Raw genomic sequence first — 23439 nt, forward strand, 5'->3', positions numbered from 1 at the left:
AATTTTCCAGTGGTTAAATATAACAATAAACTATAATATAATAAACCACGCTTTTTTTTCGGCTCATCGGCCTGCGGCGCTTAAACCAAGCAAAATTTACATTTTTTCTCTTCATTTCCTGCATTTTCTGCATTTTCCTTTTTCTTTCTTCTTTTCTCTTTTCTCTTTTCTCTTTTCTCTTTTCTCTTTTCTCTTTTCTCTTTTCTCTTTTATCATTACCTCTCACTATATTGTTAACCGCCTGCTTAATTCCATGCAATACCAAACCATCATCTCTTCATCATCTTACCTTACCATCGTCTCTTCCTTTACTAATTTCCAAAATTCCTCCTACTCCCTACTCCCATTCCTCATCCTCAACCGGTCAACTAAACCTTACGAGTAGCAATAAATCTATATTTTATTCCTATTCCTATTCCTATTCCTATTCCTATTCAACCTTACAACGATCATCCAATCAATATCCTCTTCTAATAACACCTGGCTAATATTTTACAGTCACGGCTTCTATTAAACCTCCATCGTACTTCCAGCCACGTCTCCCATGCAATGTCGCTATGTCGCCATTGCCACATCGCACCAACCAACGCAAATATCACGCAAACAGCCAATAGCTCCTATGCGGCAATAAGCATCACGGCCATTCCCGCTCCTTAGCTTAAGCGCCTCTTCGCCCAGTCCGTCTCCCGCATTCCATAACGCTCCTTCAGCCAAAACTTCCTCTCCACTCTCCACTCTCCACTCTCCACTCTCCACTCTCCACCATCACAAGAGGATTCTTCTTTCGTCGCTATCAAATCTACTCTATATTCGTCTTACGACCATCTTCCTTCCATAACACACGCTTCGTCTCCGTCGTCTCCGTCGTCTCCGTCGTCTCCGTCGTCTCCAGTCTTCACTTCACGCTCCACTATCAATACGGCCTGTATGCAGGGGGCATTTCGGTAACGTGTCAGCGATCGGTAGTCCTCCATACTCGTCGCTTCTCCATACTCCGAATAAACGTACATAGGCTATCTCTATCCTCGTTTCATCTACCTGCTCCCATATCGCAATCCCTGCGGACACCATTTCCTCTTTTTTTTTTTTTTTTTTTTCCATCTAGTCCGTACTGCAGGCTTTTTTCACGCCCATCAGCCTGCGGCGCACGAACCAAGCAAATTTCTATTTTTCTCTTCCTTCCCTCAATTTTTCCACTTTTTCCGGGTCAGCACCGCCTATCTTTCTAATCGTTAGCGCCGCAGGCTTTTTTCAGGTCCATCGGCCTGCGGCGCACAAACAAAGCAAATTTCATTTTTTTTTTCTCTCTCTTTTCCTCAATTTTCCCACTTTTCCAGATTTGTATCGCGTATGTTTCTAATCGTTACTATCGCAGCCTTTTTTTTTTTTTACCACCAAGAAAACAAACTTCATTTTTCCCCTCTTTCATTTTTTTTTTTTTTTCCTCCTTAGTACTGCGCCTATTTATATCGTTAGTACGGCATTCATCCCGGTTACCACCACGTTAAATCCATTATTTTCCCATTTTCTCTCCCTTCCCTTCCCTTCCCTTCCCTTCCCTTCCCTTCCTCTCATTTTCTCCTCTTTCCTGCTTTCCTGCTTTCCTGCTTTCCTGCTTTTCTTTCCTTACCATCGCGCGCGCATTTCCCTTCTTAATGCCTTAACACGGATACACGGATACACGGATATACCGACAGCATCTCCGCCGGTCGGTCCGTCTATCACCAGTGCAGTACATCTCTATCATGTCCATGTCCATGTCCACTAAAAAAAAAAAAAAAAAAAAATATCCAATATCCACCAATTTTACAACTATTTTTATTCTTACGTCCCTGTTACGTCGCTCCGTCAGCTCGACCAACGGCGCCCCACCGTCTCGCCTCTGCCTCTGCCTCTGCCTCTGCCTCTGCCTCTGCCTCTGCCTCTGCCTCTGCCTCTCCACGTACGTACGCACGCAACCGCCGTACCAAGTGTCTTCCAGCCCACCGATACGCTTCCATTCTCCGCTCCATTTTCCGCTCAACCACCAACGTCCATTTCACCCTCATATTTTTATTTTTATTTTTATTTATATTTATATTTATATTTATATTTATATTATTCCACACCGTCTCTTTTTACTCCATCGTCCTTTTTACCTAAGGCAAACGTAAGGTCAATCCCTCTTACCAACGGGATCCTCCTATCCTCCTATCCTCCCATCCTCCTATCCTCCTATCCTCCTATCCTCCTATCCTCCTCAGCAGCACCTGTACCATCTGTCCAACCAGAGGGTCAAGCCACGCTAATTCCTTCTTTTCATCAAATTTCCCTAATTTCTACTAATTAACCTCATATTCCTCCCATCATATATTCCAATCAATAACTCTTACAAATACCAATCTTTATCATTTTCAAAACCGAATACACCATCCAACATCATTACCATTTTTTACATTTTTTACATCTTTTCCATCTTTTCCATCTTCCATTTTTTCCATTACCCACTCACTTCCACCACTTCCAAATCCACCCTACCATTTTACTTCTTTCCAAAACGCAAACATATTCCTGCAACGCCTTTCAATTTCATCCAAATTATTCATTCTATCTAAATTCCTTCCCTTCTTTCCAAAGGTCATGCCTTAAGGCATATTTAAATATCCCTACCCCTACACCTTCTCCGTAGAATAAAGATCCGTCTTTATCAGCCAACTATCATTTCCAACGCCTCATCCACACTAATCCAGCCACGCGGTAGCGTCGCCACGCCCGGTACGTAAACCACCACCTTCCGACCAATCGGAGCCACGCAGTACGCGTCGCGCGCTACCTACCTACCTACCTACCTACCTACCTACCTACCTAACTAGCTTATCCGCAATTTCCCCTCTAATTCATGTCCCATCAACTCTTCCTTACCATATCTTCTCACCAACTAAACACCTAATCACAAATCTAACCATACTTCTATTAACTATAACGTAATTAACTGTAACGTCCATGCGACCTTTCCATTCCGACCACTTCCAAAACAATTGCTGCGCTCCATCCTCCCATATCCTAATCGTATGCTAAAATTCTCGCTTTCCTTCTTCTCCACATTCACGTTCACACTCACCTACGTACGCTCCAACGTCCAACGGCCAAGACGCGTGCTCGCGGCCCGCGGCCCGCGGCCCGCGGCCCGCGGCTCGCCAAATCAGCTCATGTGCCGTACGATACGGCAGCTGTCAATTCTGTCAATTCTGTCAATTCTGTCAATTCTGTCAAATTTCTATTCATCAAACACCATGAAATAAATAACACCTTTAACGCCTTTTTTACAATAAGATTTGTCTTATTTATTATATAATAAATAATAATAGATCAATATTATCCGAAAACATTATTAACGTTCAAAATAATTAAAAAATAGCGCGCCTAGCGCGCGCCTGTGTTGCCAGTAAAACTCTACATAATTATATAGAAACATAAAATCATCTATCAAATATCTCCATACTTCCGTACATCCTTTCTCTTGTATAATTTCTCATCACGTATATGTACAACGAATAATACGATACATAATTGAAAAATAAGTAGAAAAGTCATTTGCGCGTTGTCTTTTTCGAAAATTGTCATTTTCTATAATTGTGACATATAATTGTGAGATAATATTTCATACATCGGGCGTGCGCGTATGTGCGGGTGTATGTGCGGGCGTGCGGGCGGGCATGCGGGCGAATGACTTTGCCAGCTACGCGCGCGCGTAGCGTCGCTGGCGAATGACTTTGCCGGCTAACTGACTCTCTAGCTTGTCAGCTAGCTGACTCTCTAACCCTCTCCGTTCGCGAGATATCGACCATGATGTAAAAACTAGTTTTTCGCTATCTCCGGAACGGTGCGTGTGACGGAAAGTTTGATATGGGCGTTGGAAAGGGCTCGAAAAGCCCCGTAGACTGCCGCTAGAAAGAACCCTCTAGCTCGCTCCGTTCGCGAGATATCGGGCTTTTTGTAAAAAATAGTTTTTCGCTCTGCTATTGAAAATACCGTAAACTCATAAATGAAAAAGTTCTAGCCCTTAAACATTTTTTCTTTTCCGAGAAGTTCTGAGTTGTTAATATCATTATTTTTTATATTGCCTAGAGTTCTCTGCTATTGAAAATACCGCAAATTCAGAAATAAAATAGTTCTAGCCATTGGAAATTTTTTCTTTTCCGAGAAGTTCTGAGTTGATGATATTATTATTTTTTATATTGACTAGAGTTCTCTGCTATTGAAAATACCATAAATTGAGCAATGAAACAGTTGTAGCCGTTAGAAATTTTTTAGGACCTTATAGATTATTGCTTAGGGCCGTTCGGTTTGGCCGGTTAGAACCAGTCTGCCCCGTCAAGCAAGGGAAGGGGAAAAAATTTAAATTATATATACAATCAAATTAACTCAAATTCAATAAAATCGAATTCAGTACAACCAAATTCACTAAAATCAAATTATATACAATAAAATTCAATTAAATCAAATTAAATACAATAAAATTAATTACAATTGAACAAAATGAAATCAAAGAAAAACAAATGCAATAAAATCAATGAAAATGCAATAAAATCGAAGGAAATACAGTAAACTCAAAGAATATGAAACACAATCAATTAAAATGTAATAAAATCATAGAAAATGCAGGGAAATCGAAGAAAATGCGGGAAAATCCCTGAGAATGTAGGAACATCACGGAAATTGCAGTAAAAGCGAAGAAACTGCAGGAAAATCAACGAAAGTGGAGGAAATTGGAGATCAACGAAAAAAAAGGAAAGGAAAGAATTATATTGTTTGTACCATTGTTGCTTTAATTCTTGCAGTAGAACAAAAAAAACGAACAGAAGCAAAAAAACGTTATAAGGTCTACTCGCTAATTAGAGCATATTCTTTATCTTTATCAGACATTCTTATCAGACATTATATACACTCATGTAATGATTTCTACAACTTAACAACACGATAAACATATTAATACGTAACCACGTTATTAAATATATAATTTCCAACTTTGAAATTATTTCTTTTTTTTAGTTAAATCGATAATTATTATTGATAATTCCAATTGATAATTAAGAATATGTAGTATTATAAATAATTATGAAGGAATCATTAATTAGAAATATTTCGGGACCGTAGTAAGTACCGTCTTCACTCATGGTCAAAATGAAATTGAAAAAAACTACGAGTTAAGACGGAATATAAACGATCTCGGACCGCTTTATGTTCCACGTGTAACGATCGCTGACACTATTTTCGCACGCGCGCACATGTACGGATACATATTCGTAATCATGTTGCGAAGCAGAGTCGTACGATGGTGTGTTGTTCAAAAAAAAAAGAAAAAGAAAAACTGTAGCGTAAGATGACAGTGAAATATGAGTCTGTAATTTCGATGTCAAGAATTGGGATTTTGATTACAGTTATGCTCATCGTAATCATACGCTTGTACTGCATTTCCTGAAACGTTGTCTCTTCGTGCCATAAGATACAAATGTTCGGTTCGTTGCGCTTAGTTTGGATGCGTCTGAACACTGACGTGAACGCTTATTGACTTCAGTCTTTTCGTGAAACGATTTACTTTCGCGTGGAAGAAACAGTCGTGCTCACGCGTCGAGAGATCCACTTCTCTTTACGCAACATTTTTTACATATATATGTAATTATACGTATAAAATAATAAGAAGGACGTTATGTCATCGACCAACGGAATTTCTTATGAGGAGGAAAAGAAGAAGAATCCAGAATTAAAGGATTCTGATATACAGATCCTGAAAGATTGGCACGCTAAACAACCACATCTTCCGGAAATCTCGGACTGCGAATATGTGCTGTTTTTACAGAGTAATTATTATGGCACCGAAGCTGCTAAAAACACCATCGAGGAATATTATACGTCCAGAACTCATATAACGGAGTTCTTTTCCGATAGAGATCCGCTCGGAACAAAGCAGTTGCGAGAGGCGTTTAAAGTTACGTAAGTACAATACCCCAAATATCCATTTGTTTAATGATGCATGTTAATGATGTTTATCGAATCATCTTTCGAATATCCGCGTTCAACTAACGTTCAAACTATTACGTATGAATTTGAAAAAGAGTCGCGTCTTCAAAATTTATTTTCAAATAGAGACGGGAATCGTCGAACCATTTTAAATCGAAAACAATCTGCTATTCGAATTAAGAGATGCGTAGACTTCATGCAATTATTGCTTTTTAAAAAGATACAGTACGCTGATTGAAACTGTTATTCGATGAAATAATATTAAATTTATTTGAAAGCGTGCGAGTCAAAGAATTTTCACTTCTGCTGCTGTATTTTAGAATTTATCATTGACAGTGTAAATGTAATTGTTGCTGCTCTTTGATAGAAGAAGCGAACTAGTATTGATTATTGAAAAACTGAGTATAGTATATAATTAAATTTGTTTAAAAGCTCACAGATTACGCTGTCGATGCGAACGAAGGAGCAATACAAGCTTGTTTATGTGAGACTAATTGATTATGAACCATCACATTTTGTGCACAACGATGCTATAAAATACTTTTTGATGGTGATGGATCTGTGGCTGTATACCGAAGGGACTGCTCCTGGTCATGTAATTGTCATAGACATGGAAGGTGTCACCCTTCCTCACGCTGGTCGTTTGAATCCCATCTCGATAAAGAAGTTTCTTTATTACTTACAAGAGGCTATACCGATCAGACTTAAAGGTATGCACTTCGTCCACACCAATGCTGTCATGGACATCATTTTAGCGATGATGAAACCATTCATGAAGAAAGAATTAATGGACATGGTGAGAACAATGAACATTTTTTCCGTATTGATTGTAAGAACAATTTCGTCAAGTATGTCAATAGAATGGATGTGAATAGGAAAAAGTATGAATGGACAAAAGAGTATTTTCGTTTACTGTTTAACTTCAGGTTGATGAGATTTTCTCTCAATTTTTATTCAAAATATTAGAAATTTATAAGTCGTCTATTTTTAATTCTATTTAAATTTGTTTGATAAAAGTTTACGTTTACAATTGTAAGGTTGAAATAAGTAATTATTTTTATAACTTTTTAATAATATTGAATTAATTGGAAAGTTCGCGCACATTGATAATTGATAATATTAAACTTTGCATTTAAATTTTGCTGAAAAGATTTGAACGGACTCTTCGTTTTCAACTCAATATATAATAATAAATAGATTCAACAAAGTTTAATAATAAAAGCGTTGTCAAAATTAATATATCATTTGTTACAAGAGTTATCAAATATATTTTTCAGCTCCATATTCATACCACGAAAGACACGCTAGCAAATTTTGTGCCGTTGGAAGCATTTCCGTGTGATGTAAGCTTGAGTGGAAAAAGTAAACCGTTAAAGGAACAACAAGAGGAGCAATTAAAAAACCTAGAGGATCATCGTCAATGGTTTCTAAAAGATGAAGCCACGGGTCGCGTAAATGAATCTTTGAGAGTAGGCAAAAGCAAAACGATAATGGATCTGTTCGGAGTCGAAGGAAGTTTCAAGAAACTCGATATTGATTAAGTTGCGATCTCGTAATACCGAAAATACTTGGAATGTGTTCATCTTACGAACACACACGTATCTATTTTTCTTCAATGCACAAAGTTTTATATACCATGCAGCAATTGTAAAAAAATAACAAATGAAAGAAAAAAGAGAGAAAGCTAATACCTTATATTTGCATATTAACAAAATATATTGACAAAATTCGGTACGGTCCAAGTCACGCTTCGAAGCGCTTCTAGACACAGAAAGTTTCTATCTTCTTCTCATTTGACAGAAGGAAAAGGATAGAAAGTGTCTAGAAGCGCTTCGAAGCGTGACTTGGACCGTACCCATTATATATTATAATAGTGTACAGGCATGTATCGATTACCCAAAATTTTGCTTCGTTTCATTATTTGTAACTAATATTTTTTTTTAATAATTTCATCTACAACAGCATAAGGTTTCGTTCTAAGAAAATAATATCGATTAGTTATTAAGTTATAAAGCCTGATATAAAAATCCTAAAAACGAAGGTTTATGTCATCGACATAAATAATAATAATTAACATTTAATATGTTTATAAAATACGTTTTATCGTACTTCAGATATAATTTGCACGTGTTATATTTGTTACGTAAAAATATAAAGACACGAACGTGGTAAGGAAAAACAGTCATAGCATTCTAAAATTGCAATGTCATTCCACACGTGTTACTGCGACTACGCAAATAATAATCGTACTTGTCAGTGATTTTTTTGAGCTACAAATTTCATCTTACGTAAGTAGAACTTTATTGCCGAAGATCTCGAATTATGATCTTCCAATTACTGTAATCTCACTGTTATGCATAGTTAACAATAAGTACCTAAAAGAAAGAAAAAAATAAGATTACATTTGTATTTATATTTTGATTTATCCCAGCAAACACAAAGTAACAGTAATATACATGTTATGTTATAATTTCCCACTCGTTAATATAAATACAACATAACATACGTGTTATGTAACAATTACATTGTTGAGTGGGAAATTATAACATAACATGTACATTACTGTTACTTTGTGTTTGCTGGGATTTGTCAATGTTTCCATATAATGAAGAACAAATGCTCGAATTGAATTGTATTTTAAATATATTTGTATTTTAATTATAATATGCATATATCGTAGATTCACTGTTAATATTGATTCTTAGAATCGCTAATTGTATAGGTAATCAACTAGTTGGAATAATTCCATTACATTCTCAAATTTTCTATATATAGAATATATATATATATATATATATATAAATTTAACGTTACATTGGATTGTTCGGAAAATTCGTGCGGTTTTTTAAGTAAAATTCAAAGACAAATTTGAAAGATCTTGTCGAATATTAGATATATGGAGTGTCTCCGCGATGTCTCGCGTCGTGTAGCATGGATTACTTTCAATTAATGCTGCAAGTTGGTCGTTATCTACCGCTGAAGACCTACCTGAGCATCCTTGGTCTTCGACGTTAAAATCACCACGTTGAAAAACCAATCACCATATGTGAATAAAAAGAAGAGCAGAAGATGAAAAGAAAACTTATCTCCAATACCTATGGAATGTACTACAATCATTTTGATCTCAGTTGAAAGATAATTTAAATCTCTATTTCCATCTTTTCTCCATCTTTTTGCTAAAAAACGCATACTTTCCTTGATATTTGTAAAAATGTATAAAATATAACAACATACATACAACGAAAGCTGCGAACAAAACTGTAACTACAGCGATAGAGCTATTTTTTTCTAAATAATATAGAGTTATCGCGGTAATAAAATCCGATTTGCTATATATTTATTATAAATAAAGTCAACAAATTAACAATGCATGTACGGACTCTGAACGCATTCAATAAATATATATTCATAATTACGCAGATCGCATTGCGATTTTTATCCAGCACGATATTGAGATAATCATTCTCGTATCGAGCGGCTTTCACGGCGCGTTGAAGGCCTGAACATTCTTTCTTAGAAATCAGTACGTAATCGGCTCGTTTCGTTGGCGAACGACGCTATTCTGTGTTTCAACGTCTGTTTCTGTTGCGTGTTTAAAACATAAATTTATGTGTGTTAAACCATAGTTTGAGGCAAACTTTAATGCGTGACGCGATTTAATTCATTTTATTTTTGTAAATACACATATTGTGCTTTCAAGACGGATAATTATATATATGTGCTAATTATAAAAAGGTATACGCATCGCCTACAATTATAAATCAAAGGCAAGTAAACGTACATTGCTAAATTAATCTTCTTTTGTAAGAATAAATGATTTTAATTAATATAATTTAATAATCTTTCTTCCTTTTTCTCTCTTCTTTCTCTATTTCCTTTTTGAAGTTAATAATGATTGCATAATAATAAAATATCTTGATATAAAAAAAGTACTATTGGTAACATTAACAATATTGTAAGTATTTGGATAATATACAAATATTATTATAAAAATATTGTGATAGAATTTAAAAGTTTTTGTTTAAAAAAGAAAAGGAAATCTAGAAATGTATACATGATGAATAATAAAATAGATGTTGATCTATTGGGTTGTAACATATATTTGTTTAGTGGTTTTAATAACAAAAAAGGGGTTACAACCTAATAATATATATCTCATTAGAGAAAAAAATGTCACTTAACAAAAGATTATATAATAACAAAATTAACTAGTGTCATTCCATATATTTGTCTCCGCATTCTTTATTACATTATATCAATGTGCTACTATCGTTATATCGTAAAAGCACCTTCTGATAAGTAAGTAGGTAGCACATCTGTATCGCTAACATTGATATAGAGAATAGATAAAAAAAAGTATATCGATAACATAAAATCACGTACATCCTGCAGGTAGGTTCAATATGTGCCTTAATTATTAAAATATCACTCAACTTAATATCAAAGGTAACTATAAACTATGCAAAATCTTTTATTTAATACATTTTATTATATAATATTCATATTAACCTATGGTTGTGTATCGTGAAAACTTTTTAACAAACGAACATAGTAACGATATATATATATATATATATATATATATATATATATATATATAATAGTTTGCGATAATGCAATAAAGAAAAATACTGTTGATTGTGAATTTATTGATCAAATTAATAGAAAGAAGGAAAATTAAAGAAAATTCTGTGTCCGTCCTTTCTCGAACGTTATTCTTCTAAAAGGAATCACGCAAAAGCGAACATATTTTTCTTTGCAGAGGTCATTTGTAAGTGTCGCAACGTCATGGAAGTATTACCTCCTCGGTACGTTAGCATAGAAGAAGAATGCAAGCGCAATCCGGAGTTAAAACTTTCGGATATGGAAATGTTGAAAGATTGGATGGACAAGCAACCTCATCTACCAAAGATCAATATGCTGTACTTGGTCATGTTCCTGCACAGCAATTATTACCGTATAGAGCCAACGAAACAAACGATTGATAATTTTTTTACTGCAAGGACACATACACCGGAAATATTTTCAAATAGGGATCCTGTCGCCCGGAAGGAACTGCGAAAGGCTTTCACCACTGCGTATGAGTGTTGTTCTATTAAATTATTACGAAAGAACATTTTTAAACGAAAACAATTATTAAAACTCATGATCAAGCATGAAAAAGAATTAAATCAATGCTTTTGTTTGAATAGGGCAATCGTACCATTAAAATATGAAACCAAGGAGGGCTATATTGTAACGCTTGCTAAATTTCTCGATCCGGACCCAACTCAATTTGATTCCCTCGAATGTTCGAAATATATGCTTATGACATGCGAGGTGCAGAATATAGTAAGAGGTACCAGTAAAGGACTAGTTGTCGTTCTCGATGCAGCAGACTTAAGCTTCGGTCATGTTGCTCGCATGGATTTGATGAAACTGAAAAAAATGATGTACTATATACAGGAAGCTGCTCCAGTCCGAATAAAAGCCTTGCACATAATAAACACTATGCCTGTAGTGGATAGATTGTTTAATCTGATGAAACCGTTTATAAAGACGGAACTTTTGGATCTCGTAAGTTAACGGCTTGTTATTCATGTACACTATAATAAAATGTATAAATTTTTCTCTGAAAGAATGGATAAAAAAATATTTCTTTATTGTTTGTTTAGTTGCATTTTCATTCGAGCTTGAACACTCTGATGGAATGTTTACCTATCGAGGCACTGCCAAACGAGTATGGAGGGAAAGCGGGTCCTATTCAAGAAATAGTTGATGAACATATAAAATTACTAGAAGAATTTCGCGACTGGTTTCAGTACGACGAACGGGTTGGACGGGTAAATGAATCATTACGAGTCGGTAAATGTCACATGACGGATGGTTTATTTGGTATGGATGGCAGTTTTAAGAAATTAGAGATAGATTAAGATTGGTCAAATAAAAATATCTTACATTGAAATATTGTTAAACAGATTTTTATATATATATAATGTTCCCTATTCGAACTGCTCGTAAAATTAATTACGAAAGCGAATAAAGATATAAAAGATATTGCAATATAACTAAATTGTTTGGTTAATTTAATTATTAGGTTAATGCAAAAAATTGTGGTTCTTGCTATTCACCTTAATAATAACAAAAACTGCAATTATTTTTGCACCAACCTAATAATTTAAGATAGTTTAAGATAGATTAAGATAATTTAAGATAGGTTGGATAGAATTACGCAAATAAGTATAACAGTAATATTGCAATACCATTTGTATGGATAAAATATATTGTATTGGGTTGTAACACATGTTCGTTATTAAAGATATTAAAAAAAGGGACAAATATATGTTACAATCCAAAAATTTAATAATTGTTATATAATTAGGTTGCAGAATTATGATAGCTTATTATGCATATGAGCATGATCTTCATTAATTTTTAATAATTAAGCGGCTGTTTCCATTGTTTGTGTCATGTAATTAGTAGAACCTTGACATGTACACGATTGCAATAACAAAAAAGAAGTTTCTCATAAATATTACGCGTATCGCAACATGTAATTTCATGCAATGTCACTTTATAATTACGGCTGGTTTATAACATAAATTAGACTTGAATACCTGCAGTAAGAAAGCGCTTGTAGTTATATTTGAAAAACATCTGAATCATTCTTTATATTTATATACTTATATTAGCTTCAAAGAAAAATTTATTGTTATAGTGTCATATTAGTTCAAGAATTAAAATATTTACGTTACTTTTAAAGAAAAGAATAGTGTTAAAGGATTTACATAAAACAAAGTATCCTTTAAACAATATATACTCAGGTATTAAATATTACGTTATAAAGTAGTAGTTCACACACATATTGCTCTATATATATATATTACGAATATATATTGAATTGGGCAATCATTTCCACAATTTTAAGCTTTCAGATGATGTCATTTTCCCATCTTTCTGGCCGACAAATTGCTCCAAGCGAATTTTACGTGCCTTCAACGAAGACAACAAAGATTATTTCCATTAAAAGAATTCGATGGTAGTTAGATGAATATGACAAATGTAGTAGAACATTCCAGTCAAGCTGCACTAATTTTTACCGAGTCTGTAAAGAGACATAAGACCAATTCCGCTCGCCTCTGGTCATTTGCTCCTTTAATCGGTTGAGTGCAATATCCAAATAAATTGTTTCATTGTGCAGGAGAAGGTCTCATAGTACACGATTTCCTTAAAATCCTACATAGAGCATGATTTTCTTCGGATGACAACCATTCTGCGGTAACACAAAATATTGGATAGGATAAAAGAATTGCGGTGGTTGTGCGACAATACAACAAAATTATATATTGAAAAACATAGCGCATGAGTATCAGTAGACTGTACCCGATTCTGACTTTGAATTCCGATGCGTAATAGCATGTGGAGGGGATGACTCTCGTGATGTAAGTTATGTATGTATCGTGCAAGTGTGCGTTCGGGGCTTCAGGCGATATCGGGCAGTAGAAGCAGACAGAAATATGATTTTGTCTCTTACTCTCTCTCTCTCTCTCTCCCGGGTGACTTGGCATCGTTATGACATTGAAATCTGAATAGAAACGACGTTAGTAATTCATCTATACAGGGTGTTTCCTAAGTAAGTAGACAAACTTAAGGAGGATATTCCTTGGCTTATTTTAAGAAGAAAAGGTCATATAAACATATGTCCTAAACTGCTTTGTTTTCCAAAAAAAAGTACATCACTGTTTTCGTTTACTTTTCGTTTATTATAGAACAGTTTGTGTTATTGCAAATGAAACAAATGAAAAACAATAGTAACCAAAAAGAAAAATTATAACGAAAAAGAAAATAGTAACTAAAAAGAAAAATAATAACATCACACTCTCCTTTCCATTGATTGACGTACACGCTCAAAAATACCTGGAGTGTTACGTATTCTTTCACGTACATCTATTATGCGATTTCTGAGATCTTCTTCATTTTGAATAGGTGTAGCGTAAACTAAAGATTTAAGCTGTCCCCAGAGAAAAAAATCTACTGGATTTAAGTCTGGGGATGTTGCAGGCCATAAATGGTTTGGTCTTTGAGTACCTCGACCGATCCATCGATTGGCAAACTTCCTGTTCAAAAATTGACGAACTGCTAAGCTAAAGTGGGGTGGAGCGCCATCATGCATAAGCCACATTCTATTTCTGAGCATGAGTGGAATATCTTCCAAAGGTAGCTCATCTTCAAGAAAATGTAGATACGAAGCACCGTTAAGTTTCAAGGGAAGAAAGACAGGACCAATCAAAAAGTTTTTCATTTGTTTCATTTGCAATAACACAAACTGTTCTATAATAAACGAAAAGTGAACGAAAACAGTGATGTACTTTTTTTTGGAAAACAAAGCAGTTTAGGACATATGTTTATATGACTTTTTCTTCTTAAAATAAGCCAAGGAATATCCTCCTTAAGTTTGTCTACTTACTTAGGAAACACCCTGTATGTGTGTATATATATATATGTTTACAGGGTGTTAAATCAAATGAAGGTCAATTTTATTTTCTTAAATGGCAATATATAATTTTTACATGGACTGTTAAATTGTTAGTTATCGTAATCTCACAATCTCTTACGAGTTCTTTGCGCATCAGTATTTCATTATCTTATTATTCCAATATATTATACCTTGATCAGAGATGTCAACCTGTCTTTATACGTATTTTGTAATGAAACACTTGTGTTTTTTTTATCCTATTATACTTGCTACATAACAGCTTATTAGACTAATTGGACATTTAATTGCGTTTTTTCCTCGTATTTCCTGCTTGCTTGCTTGCTTACGTGATAAACTACCACTTAATACGTGCAGGTTACACGTACAAGACAGTTTTAATATATGTATACATTGATAAAATCAAGATATAATATACAGGGTGTCCGGTAACTCACGACTCAACGCTCGTGAGTGGATAAAGAGGACTGAACTGAGTGAAAAAGTCCTATACCATTTTGCAATTTTCACGATAGTTAACAAGTTATTAATTATTAAAAATCGTGCTATTAGTCCGGCCTACCGCCGAATGCAAGCGCGCGGCGAGATGCGACCGCCTAGCGATCGAGTAGCGATCACAGTGGCAATGGCTAGGCATGCTATTTGTAATAAACAACTTCTCGCGCCTAGCAACTTTGATCGCTAGGCGGTCGCATCTCGCCGCGCACTTGCATTCGGCGGTAGGCCGGACTAATATAGCGATTTTTAATAATTAATAACTCGTTAACTATTGTGAAAATTGCAAAATGGTATAGGACTTTTCCACTCAGTTCAGTCCTCTTTATCCACTCACGAGCGTTGAGTCGTGAGTTACCGGACACCCTGTATAATTGTACAAAGTACAATAATTTCAAACAAACCGGACAGTTTTTATATGATATATGATGTCGAATTTAGATACATCCAATTTATACGTGTGTATGTGCGCGCGCGCGTGCGTGTACTAAAATATATTCTACTAGCATCCCCCGTCACGCGGGCTTCGCCCGCGATATTATGTGTAGAATTAAATAAAAACACATTTTACCCCTTCTCACCCGTTAGGGGTGGAATTTCGGAAAACCCACCCTTAATACGTGATAGTAGGAACATACCCTTAAAATTTCAAGTCGATGGGTGCAGTGGTTTGGGCTGCACGTTGATGAGTCAGTGAGTGAGTGGTATTTGGCTTGTGTGTATATATATATATATATATATATATAGATTAAATTAGTTTAATCACGAGATTTGTTATGTATAACGCAAAATAAAGAGATTATAAGAAAATATTAATAAATAATGAGTTTGTTCGTCATTTTTGCTAAGAAGAAATAAAAAATTAGTTACATGTATATTTTTAAAAGAATATTTGTTAACATAGAATAATAAATTCATTAAAGTTTTTTATCTCATGAGCATCATATTATGTAAGCGAGCAAGAGGGCAAACAAAAAAGGAAACCACTCTCAAACATCTAATTAACTCGCTTTATTATGTACAAAGTAAAACTGAAGGTTAACGAGAAAGACAGGTTTTACAACGTCATAATGTCACATATTACAAGATCTTAAAATAAAAACCTAGCTTCGTTGAAATATACTAGTGTCCGATAGCATTCCTATTTAAACATCCGATTATGGAAGCAAATAACAGTTGATCTTACAGAAGGAATAAAGTAAAGAGAAGACATAAACGTGGTTTCATTGATTTTACTTATACTTTGTTCCATTATTTATTATACGTATCTGGAGCAGCATATAGTGAGATGGTGAAAAAATATATTTAATATTATACATCTTTATTTCTTCAACAAGATAAATAAAAGTTTTATATACGTTAAATGACATTATATTAAATGTTATTATTTATGCTTTTGTGAGAAAACGTGTATTTATATAAATGTATATGTGCTCCAAGTACAACAAAATATACTGTTGTTGTGGCAGTAAAGTGTAAGAGTCCAAATCCTTGGCAACATGTCTTCCATAAAGCACATTATTTTGGAAGAAGAAATGAAAAAAATTCCTGAGCTAAAGATGTCGGATATAGAAATCCTCAGACAGTGGTGCGAGAAGCAACCGCATCTGCCAAAAATTCAGGACGTCGAATTCGCCGTATTTCTGCACTGTAATTACTATCGAATAGAACCAACAAAGAATACAATCGAGAATTATTATACTTTTCGGACACACTTGCCAGAATTTTTTTCCAACAGAGATATGTTTAAAAATAAGGAACTGCAAAGGATTTGTAAAGTTGTGTGAGCACAAACTTTATCTTTTAATATATAATTTTGCGTGTGTGAATACGTGAATATGCGAAAATGTGAATTGTAAATTCAACATTTTTATGATTATATAACATTTAAACTAGATAATTAAAGTCAATATATATAATATACGATATATTTTTGCTAATAAAGGGCACAGGTTTATTTGAAGGAAATGACAAAGGAAGGTTATAACATCCAGTTTGGACGATTCATTGATTTGGACCCTTCGCATTACGATTTTAATAGTGCAGGAAACATTGGTTTCATGATAAACGAAGAATTTCTTTGGAACCACAGTTTGACACCTGGATATATCTATGTCGCCGATGCCACTGGTCTCTCATTTGGACACGTGGGACGTCTGAATCCAATGCAATTAAAGAAATTTTTCTCTTATGTTCAACTGGCTTTTCCAGTGCGTCTAAAGGCGATTCATGTAATAAATATATCGCCAGTTGTCGAAATAATATACAACATGGTAAAGCCATTTCTCCAGGAGGAACTTATACAATTGGTAAAATTATTTAAGATTTCTCCAATAAATGAAATGTCGATAAGGAAAACAAAATTGATAAGAAAAGAAAATATTAACATACTTATTAATTAGATCTGGAACATCCTGTGTAAGAGTTATTTTTAAGTTCGATCATTTGCATGGGTGTGCGTGTGTGTTTGAGGAAACTAAAATGTAGTTTTAAATTAGAATATTAAAATATATTAATATAAAATATTAAATTAGCAATGTTTATCAAAGTAAATTATTCAATAAGTTTACAATGTTGTTTGGAATGCCAATGGAAATATTTGAAACATTAATTGATGATATCGTACGATGTGTATATTAATGAGTTGTTTCTTTCAGATACATTTTCATCCGACTTTAGAGGACGCGAAGAAGTATTTTCCCATAGATGCACTACCTAATGAGTTTGGTGGGAAAGCAGGCCCCGTTAAAGAATTAATGGAGGAGCAAATTAAGAAACTCGAAAATTTCTGCGGATGGTTTGTAGAAGACGAGAAGATTAATCGAGTGAACGAATCATTAAGAATTGGAAAGAACGAAACCTCTAATACCTTGTTTGGCATGGACGGTACTTTTCGGAAATTGGATATAGACTGACGAAATAATTCTTTCAGATATACACCGCGTATGCACGCACGCGCACTTTCTCTCTCTTACCTATAACACTAATACAAATATAAGCATTTTATTTACTCAATAAATTTTGATTTTAATTACTCGCAATAATATTGGGTTAAGAAACTATTTTATCGAGAATGTATTGCCTTTCACGCATTACTTTCTCTCCTTTAATACGAATCTCGCTGTTCACGAGTGTTCGAAAAGAAAATAAATATTTAATAATATATCAATCATAATATCATCGTTATATGTTTACTTAAATTTTAATTACAATTTTCTTCTCAATAATAATTACTTATGTTAGATGTGACATATTTATATTTGTAGCGTAAACTGTAACTATTATCTTATATCATAGTTTGCTAAAAACTTTTTCGACTCGATCAATCGTGTGCACAGTGTATACATATATATACATATGTTACGTATCGACAATGTAATATATTTGTTAATTTTCCTTTTTAAGTGAAATATTATTTTAATGTATGTTTTAGCATTACGTAATTTTTGACATGTAAATGACGAGCACTATTTTTACATACTTATCACAAAGTTATTCTTATATTATAGATATATATTGAAATATATAATAGTTTTCACTTTGTGTCAAACATAAAAAATATACATGTTTATGAATATAATAATTGACTAATAATATACACATGTAAAAATATAAAACGAAGATATTATTAATTTAGCTTATTATATAAAGATTATTAAAATTAAATTGATATGAGCAATTTATAATATCTCTAATTACATTTATCTTTTAAATTGTGACTTCTCTTGATCTTTATTAATTAGCATACGGTCAACAGAAATACGATCGACAATGGTAATGCTTTTAAATTGCATGTCTCTCATTTTTGCTGATTGTAAAACTATCTGGCAAGTCGGCACATCCACTCGTAAAATAGAATTTCAACGCGAATTCTCATGCTTATCATTGCGAAAATCATACATTATGCATTACGTATTTTGAAACGTACAGTTGTCATGTTGTGCGTATTACATCATACATTATAGTTTCGCTCTCGGTTTAAAAGGTCTATCACATCTGAATTTAGTATCTCTCAATCAGGGAGAGAGAGACTTTCAAGACATCGGATCAGTTCGTCGAACGAAAACGTTCTAGTGGTTATACAGGTTGAAAAATAAGAATAATTGCCGTGTGCTTTGAGTATTTTGTGGAGAACGTTTAATAAGTGTCAATTTTTCGCGATATTTGACTGATACTTCAAAAATTTAAATTAATTTGAATCTCATACAAGCCTAATAGTGAACGATGAGTTCGATAAAATTAATGTCATTTGAGGAGGAATTGCAAAAGAACCCCGAGTTAAAAGAGGCGGACATACAAACGTTAAGAGAATGGTGCGAGAAGCAACCTCATTTACCGAAGATATCAGATAGCGAATTGGCTTTGTTTTTGCACAGCAATTATTACCGGCTTGAACCAACAAAGAATACTATCGATACCTTTTTTACTGTCAGGAGTCATGTTCCTGAGTTTTTCTGCAATCGAGACCCTGTTAAAAACAAAGAGCTGCAGAAAGCCTGTCAAACTGTGTAAGTATATTCATTTTCTCGTTATTTCTTTCTTTTATTTTATTTCCCATATTTATCTTACATACACGGACTATACAATCCCTAGTGCGACTGATACCGCAAAAAATACAATTATTTTTCTTTTTTTATCCATAATATACTCCTAATACAACGTCAAGTCAATACAACGCTGGAAGTGACTAAAACATTTTTCCAACTAGTCACTGTTTTCTCCGTTTTCGGAATCGTCTCTAACACCGCGGACGAAGCCCTTTGGATATAAATGGTTGTAAACGCTTTTATTTTATCGCTAACTTGGGTTTTGAGAAGAACCAGAAATTAAACGGGAAGTGTTCAAGCACTGTGTTTTTTGGTGAAGAAATCGCATACAATAGATTTAGATCTTAGATTTTATTTGTGCACCGGTGCGACTACGATAATGCGACTATATACAAAGCGACTAAGACCCTTGCTCTCGGCAAAATTAATTTTGCACCAGAGGCTGCAACGGACCGCGTGTGTAACGTAAAAATGGAGCGATTGTTCCAGAATTTTTCGTATAAAAAAAAGAAAATAAATCTAGAATATAAAAGTAAAATGTTATCATCTTGACAGGACAAATCAAATTCTAGAAGGTACTACTAGAGAGGGATACAAGATTATTTATGGAAGATTACTGGATAGCGAACCATCGCATTTTGTTTACAACGACTGCATGAAATTGTTGAACATGGTGATTGATTTGTGGCTCTATACAGAAGGTACTTGCGCTGGCCACATAATATTATTCGATATGAAGAATGTTTCTTTCGGTCACGTCGGCCGTTTGAGTCCAATGGGTCTAAAAAAATTCCTCTATTATCTACAAGATGGATTGCCCGTCAGATTGAAAGGATTTCACTTTATGAATGCTTCACCGGTACTAGACGTAATCTTGAATATGATGCGACCGTTCATGAAGAAACAGTTGTTGGACATGGTATGATATTTCTATGTATATATATATATATATAAGTATTGGTCGCACCTAAGGTTATACATTATATTGTAACTTAAAACGTAAATAATTTAACACAGATTAATCATTAAGTTGTATAATTTCTAGTTACATATGCATAGCACGAGTGATAGTTTGGAGAAATTTGTGCCACTCGAAGTTCTTCCGAATGAAGCGGATGGCCAGGCCGGTCCCTTACAGGAGTTACACAACAAGCAAGTGAAAAAGTTGGAGGACAGTGTCGCCTGGTTTGAAGATGATGAGGCCAATCATCGCGTGAATGAATCGTTGCGACCAGGCAAGGCAAAAACAGCGACGGATTTGTTCGGGGTTGAAGGAAGTTTCAAAAAGCTCGAGATTGATTAACGAAATAATGGATGCAGTGTAAAACTACAGCAATTAAGCTATTAATCCTTGATGCGTTACATTATACGTACAGTAAATATTATAATTGCACCAAGAAACGCGTTGATATTAACGTTTATTAAACATTATTACTTCACTTTTATTTGGAAATCAGGTTTTTTTTATTTATCTATACTTGTCTACTTATTTATATATACTTCTTACATGTGTAAAACATCCTATAATAATTAAATTTAATCGTTTAGAGAGTTGCACAGGGTAAACTGTAATGAAAGAGGATAGATTTTTTCATTATATTGATTGTATAACAAACATTAAATTAGGGGTATTGATTTTTTACATATTTACGAAAATTTTATTGATATACATATGTACCATCCTCCCTCGCCCATCTCCAACAAATAATTTCATTTCTTTCACTAAAAATCTTCAATTTGACTTCGAAATAGCTGACCTTTGTCTTATTTTCGATGTGAGGAAAAAAATTATATTCAAGGACGAAAGGATTAAAATATGTACCTACACAATTTGTGTTTTCATATATTTACTTTTTTCTGTGAATAATTTTAAAGCTACTTAAAAACAATAAAAATATAAAATGTGAAACATTTAGGATATTAATATATTTATACATTATTATTAAGCATTTATGTACACAATAAACAATGTAGATTTGTGCATTCTTATACGCGTATATCGGTGTGGAGAAACCTTTACAACGCCTTTCCCTTACCGCTAGCTTCTTATAATACTTTCATTTTCTGGCTATCCTTGCAGTAAACGGCGACACGTGTATGTGAATACAACACGAAAATTGGACTTTTCGGTCTTATAATGAAACTCGTAATTGTGAGTATGTGCGCAATTTTGTGAAATTAATGCTATATATCAAAATGTTTAGAAATAAGAATATATTTCATACTATTAAGAGAATTAAAAACATTGTAAGATAGTTTGAGGTCTAAGTAGAAAGTTCTCTGACATTAATGATGATGGTTTGTATGATGAAATATTCGATTGATTCTGCAACTCACCTACATGAAATTTTAATTATACGTAGCAATACTGTAATGTTCTTCGTAATATGTTAAATACATGATATTATTCTATATACATGATATTATCTTCTATATTTATTATATTAAACAAGCAAGAATCATTTTTAAAAAATGGAAAAGAAATTTATAATAAAATAAGCTAAATAGAGTTATTACAAAACGGAGTTTACGATAAATAAATTGATAATAAAGTTGCAATCAGTATATTGTAATAAGTTAATGTCGAAAGTGTAAGAATCCGTCTTTAATCTTTATTTTATTTTATTTTAAAATAATTAAAATTAAAGGTTTGTTTTTCGACTTAGTTTCAAGTTGATTATATATGATATTAATATAAAAAATTTATCTCGCTTCCTCTCTCTCTCTCTCTAATTGCAAACTATCTAATGAATTATCAACATTATTACATTTGAAATTAGATTGTCACCGCCTTGGTTAATAGTTGCTTGGCGGATGTGGTACGTATCTTGCCGGAATATTTGACAACGACACTACCTCCGAAGCCATATAATTTCCGATATAAAGCTGGACGATACGAGGGACATATTGATCGCATTCATCAAGAAGCAAGAAATCAAGCTGGAATTACTCATGGTAATTGCAATATGTTGCCATAATTGAATCGCTGAATATGAAGATGTACGTTGTATGGTTGTGTGCAAAAGTTGCAATTTTTTCAGCACAATCTGATATAATTATTAAATTTCAAATCAATTTCCGCTTTTTTTACGATGTATTTCAACGTTCTATATACATGCATCTTATAGGAACATATTCGTACATCGATCCGAAATATAAAGTACGAACAGTGAATTATACGGCTGATAAGGATGGGTTTCATCCTGTTTTGATCAACTTTGAGGACAGTTTCGTTCAACCTGCCGACTCGGAAGCTGTCAGATTGGCGAAGGAGAAACACTTGCAACTTTATCAGAGAATTGCAGAGGCAAATGCTCGTAACATTCCAGTAAATCTTCCACGGGTAACTGTCACGCGCGCGCGCACACACATATATATAATACATGCGCGTACTGATTGGAAAAATTTAAGGATCGAATTTTTACATTACATATCAATTCTAATAATTCTAAGGAAAAGCAATTTAGGTTTAGCCTATTCTTTTATTCCGACTTCTTTTCTGTGATGCACGATAAGTTATTTTCTAAATATTCTTAAGACCTTTTTCTTCGTTTGTACGTACGTCTATTTTACTGAGGATTCAAAAATGTAAACATTTAAAATTATATAACAAGGAGATATATATATATATATATATATATATATATATTCTTTCTTTAGTTCAGTTAATATCAGCTTTCTAAAACGGTTTGATATAAAAAATAAAGAGAAAAATTATTTGTTTGAAAATATAATTTTATATCTAGAAACATTTTGTGCTTAGATTTTCTGTAATAAAAAATAAATAATTTAGATAAAGAATTAAAGATTGCGCACTCAAATAATTTATATGATTTTGATGTTAATTTGCTTAATATTTCGTAGGATTCAGTGAGCGTGGCAAGAGCGAAGGACAAGCACAATGAATTGTATCATAAAATCGCG

At 33.7% G+C, this 23439-nt stretch overlaps 3 protein-coding genes and 1 pseudogene across 5 annotated transcripts; 3 read left to right on the forward strand and 1 right to left on the reverse strand.

Moving 5' to 3' along the window:
* The window catches only part of LOC113562487, a 48492-nt pseudogene extending 46733 nt beyond the window's left edge, over positions 1–1759 (reverse strand).
* A 3737-nt stretch (positions 1760–5496) lies between these two features.
* LOC105284889 lies at positions 5497–18422 on the forward strand. The gene is made up of 10 exons (XM_026972086.1): positions 5497–5973; positions 6433–6796; positions 7278–7535; positions 8893–9010; positions 10763–11078; positions 11193–11556; positions 11655–11822; positions 16441–16751; positions 16914–17277; positions 17626–18422. Exons 1-10 carry the CDS (start codon positions 5690–5692, stop codon positions 17881–17883), a joined length of 2805 nt encoding a protein of 934 aa, XP_026827887.1. The 5' UTR covers positions 5497–5689; the 3' UTR covers positions 17884–18422.
* On the forward strand, positions 8512–13179 carry LOC113561425 (alpha-tocopherol transfer protein-like). Of its 2 annotated transcripts, XM_026972009.1 has the most exons (4): positions 8513–9767; positions 10763–11078; positions 11193–11556; positions 11655–13179. In XM_026972009.1, exons 2-4 carry the CDS (start codon positions 10789–10791, stop codon positions 11910–11912), a joined length of 912 nt encoding a protein of 303 aa, XP_026827810.1. In that variant the 5' UTR covers positions 8513–9767; positions 10763–10788; the 3' UTR covers positions 11913–13179. The 2 variants fall into 2 exon arrangements, with proteins under 2 accessions (XP_026827809.1, XP_026827810.1); XM_026972008.1 differs by having other exon boundaries at positions 8512–9767; positions 10763–11556.
* A 533-nt stretch (positions 18423–18955) lies between the features above and the next one.
* LOC105284890 (alpha-tocopherol transfer protein-like) lies at positions 18956–21162 on the forward strand. Of its 2 annotated transcripts, XM_026972011.1 has the most exons (4): positions 18957–19476; positions 20071–20216; positions 20325–20434; positions 20561–21162. In XM_026972011.1, the coding sequence occupies exons 1-4, from the start codon at positions 19193–19195 to the stop codon at positions 20816–20818; spliced, it is 798 nt and encodes a 265-aa protein (XP_026827812.1). In that variant the 5' UTR covers positions 18957–19192; the 3' UTR covers positions 20819–21162. The 2 variants fall into 2 exon arrangements, with proteins under 2 accessions (XP_026827811.1, XP_026827812.1); XM_026972010.1 differs by having other exon boundaries at positions 18956–19476; positions 20071–20434; positions 20561–20818.
* Positions 21163–23439: the final 2277 nt, after the last annotated feature.

Source organism: Ooceraea biroi, chromosome 8 (assembly GCF_003672135.1).
Source record: "Ooceraea biroi isolate clonal line C1 chromosome 8, Obir_v5.4, whole genome shotgun sequence".
NCBI lineage: Eukaryota > Metazoa > Arthropoda > Insecta > Hymenoptera > Formicidae > Ooceraea > Ooceraea biroi.

Excerpts from the sequence above, each read along its gene's own strand:
- LOC105284889 (XM_026972086.1), top strand. The coding sequence starts at position 5,690 with ATGTCATCGACCAACGGAATTTCTTATGAGGAGGAAAAGAAGAAGAAT. Across the intron at positions 11,823-16,440 it reads ACGACGAACGGGTTGGACGG|AGTGTAAGAGTCCAAATCCT; the intron begins GTAAATGAATCA and ends TTGTGGCAGTAA. Across the intron at positions 17,278-17,625 it reads AGGAGGAACTTATACAATTG|ATACATTTTCATCCGACTTT; the intron begins GTAAAATTATTT and ends TGTTTCTTTCAG.
- LOC113561425 (XM_026972008.1), top strand. The coding sequence starts at position 10,789 with ATGGAAGTATTACCTCCTCGGTACGTTAGCATAGAAGAAGAATGCAAG. Across the intron at positions 11,557-11,654 it reads AGACGGAACTTTTGGATCTC|TTGCATTTTCATTCGAGCTT; the intron begins GTAAGTTAACGG and ends TTGTTTGTTTAG.
- LOC105284890 (XM_026972010.1), top strand. The coding sequence starts at position 19,193 with ATGAGTTCGATAAAATTAATGTCATTTGAGGAGGAATTGCAAAAGAAC. Across the intron at positions 19,477-20,070 it reads CAGAAAGCCTGTCAAACTGT|GACAAATCAAATTCTAGAAG; the intron begins GTAAGTATATTC and ends TCATCTTGACAG. Across the intron at positions 20,435-20,560 it reads AGAAACAGTTGTTGGACATG|TTACATATGCATAGCACGAG; the intron begins GTATGATATTTC and ends TATAATTTCTAG.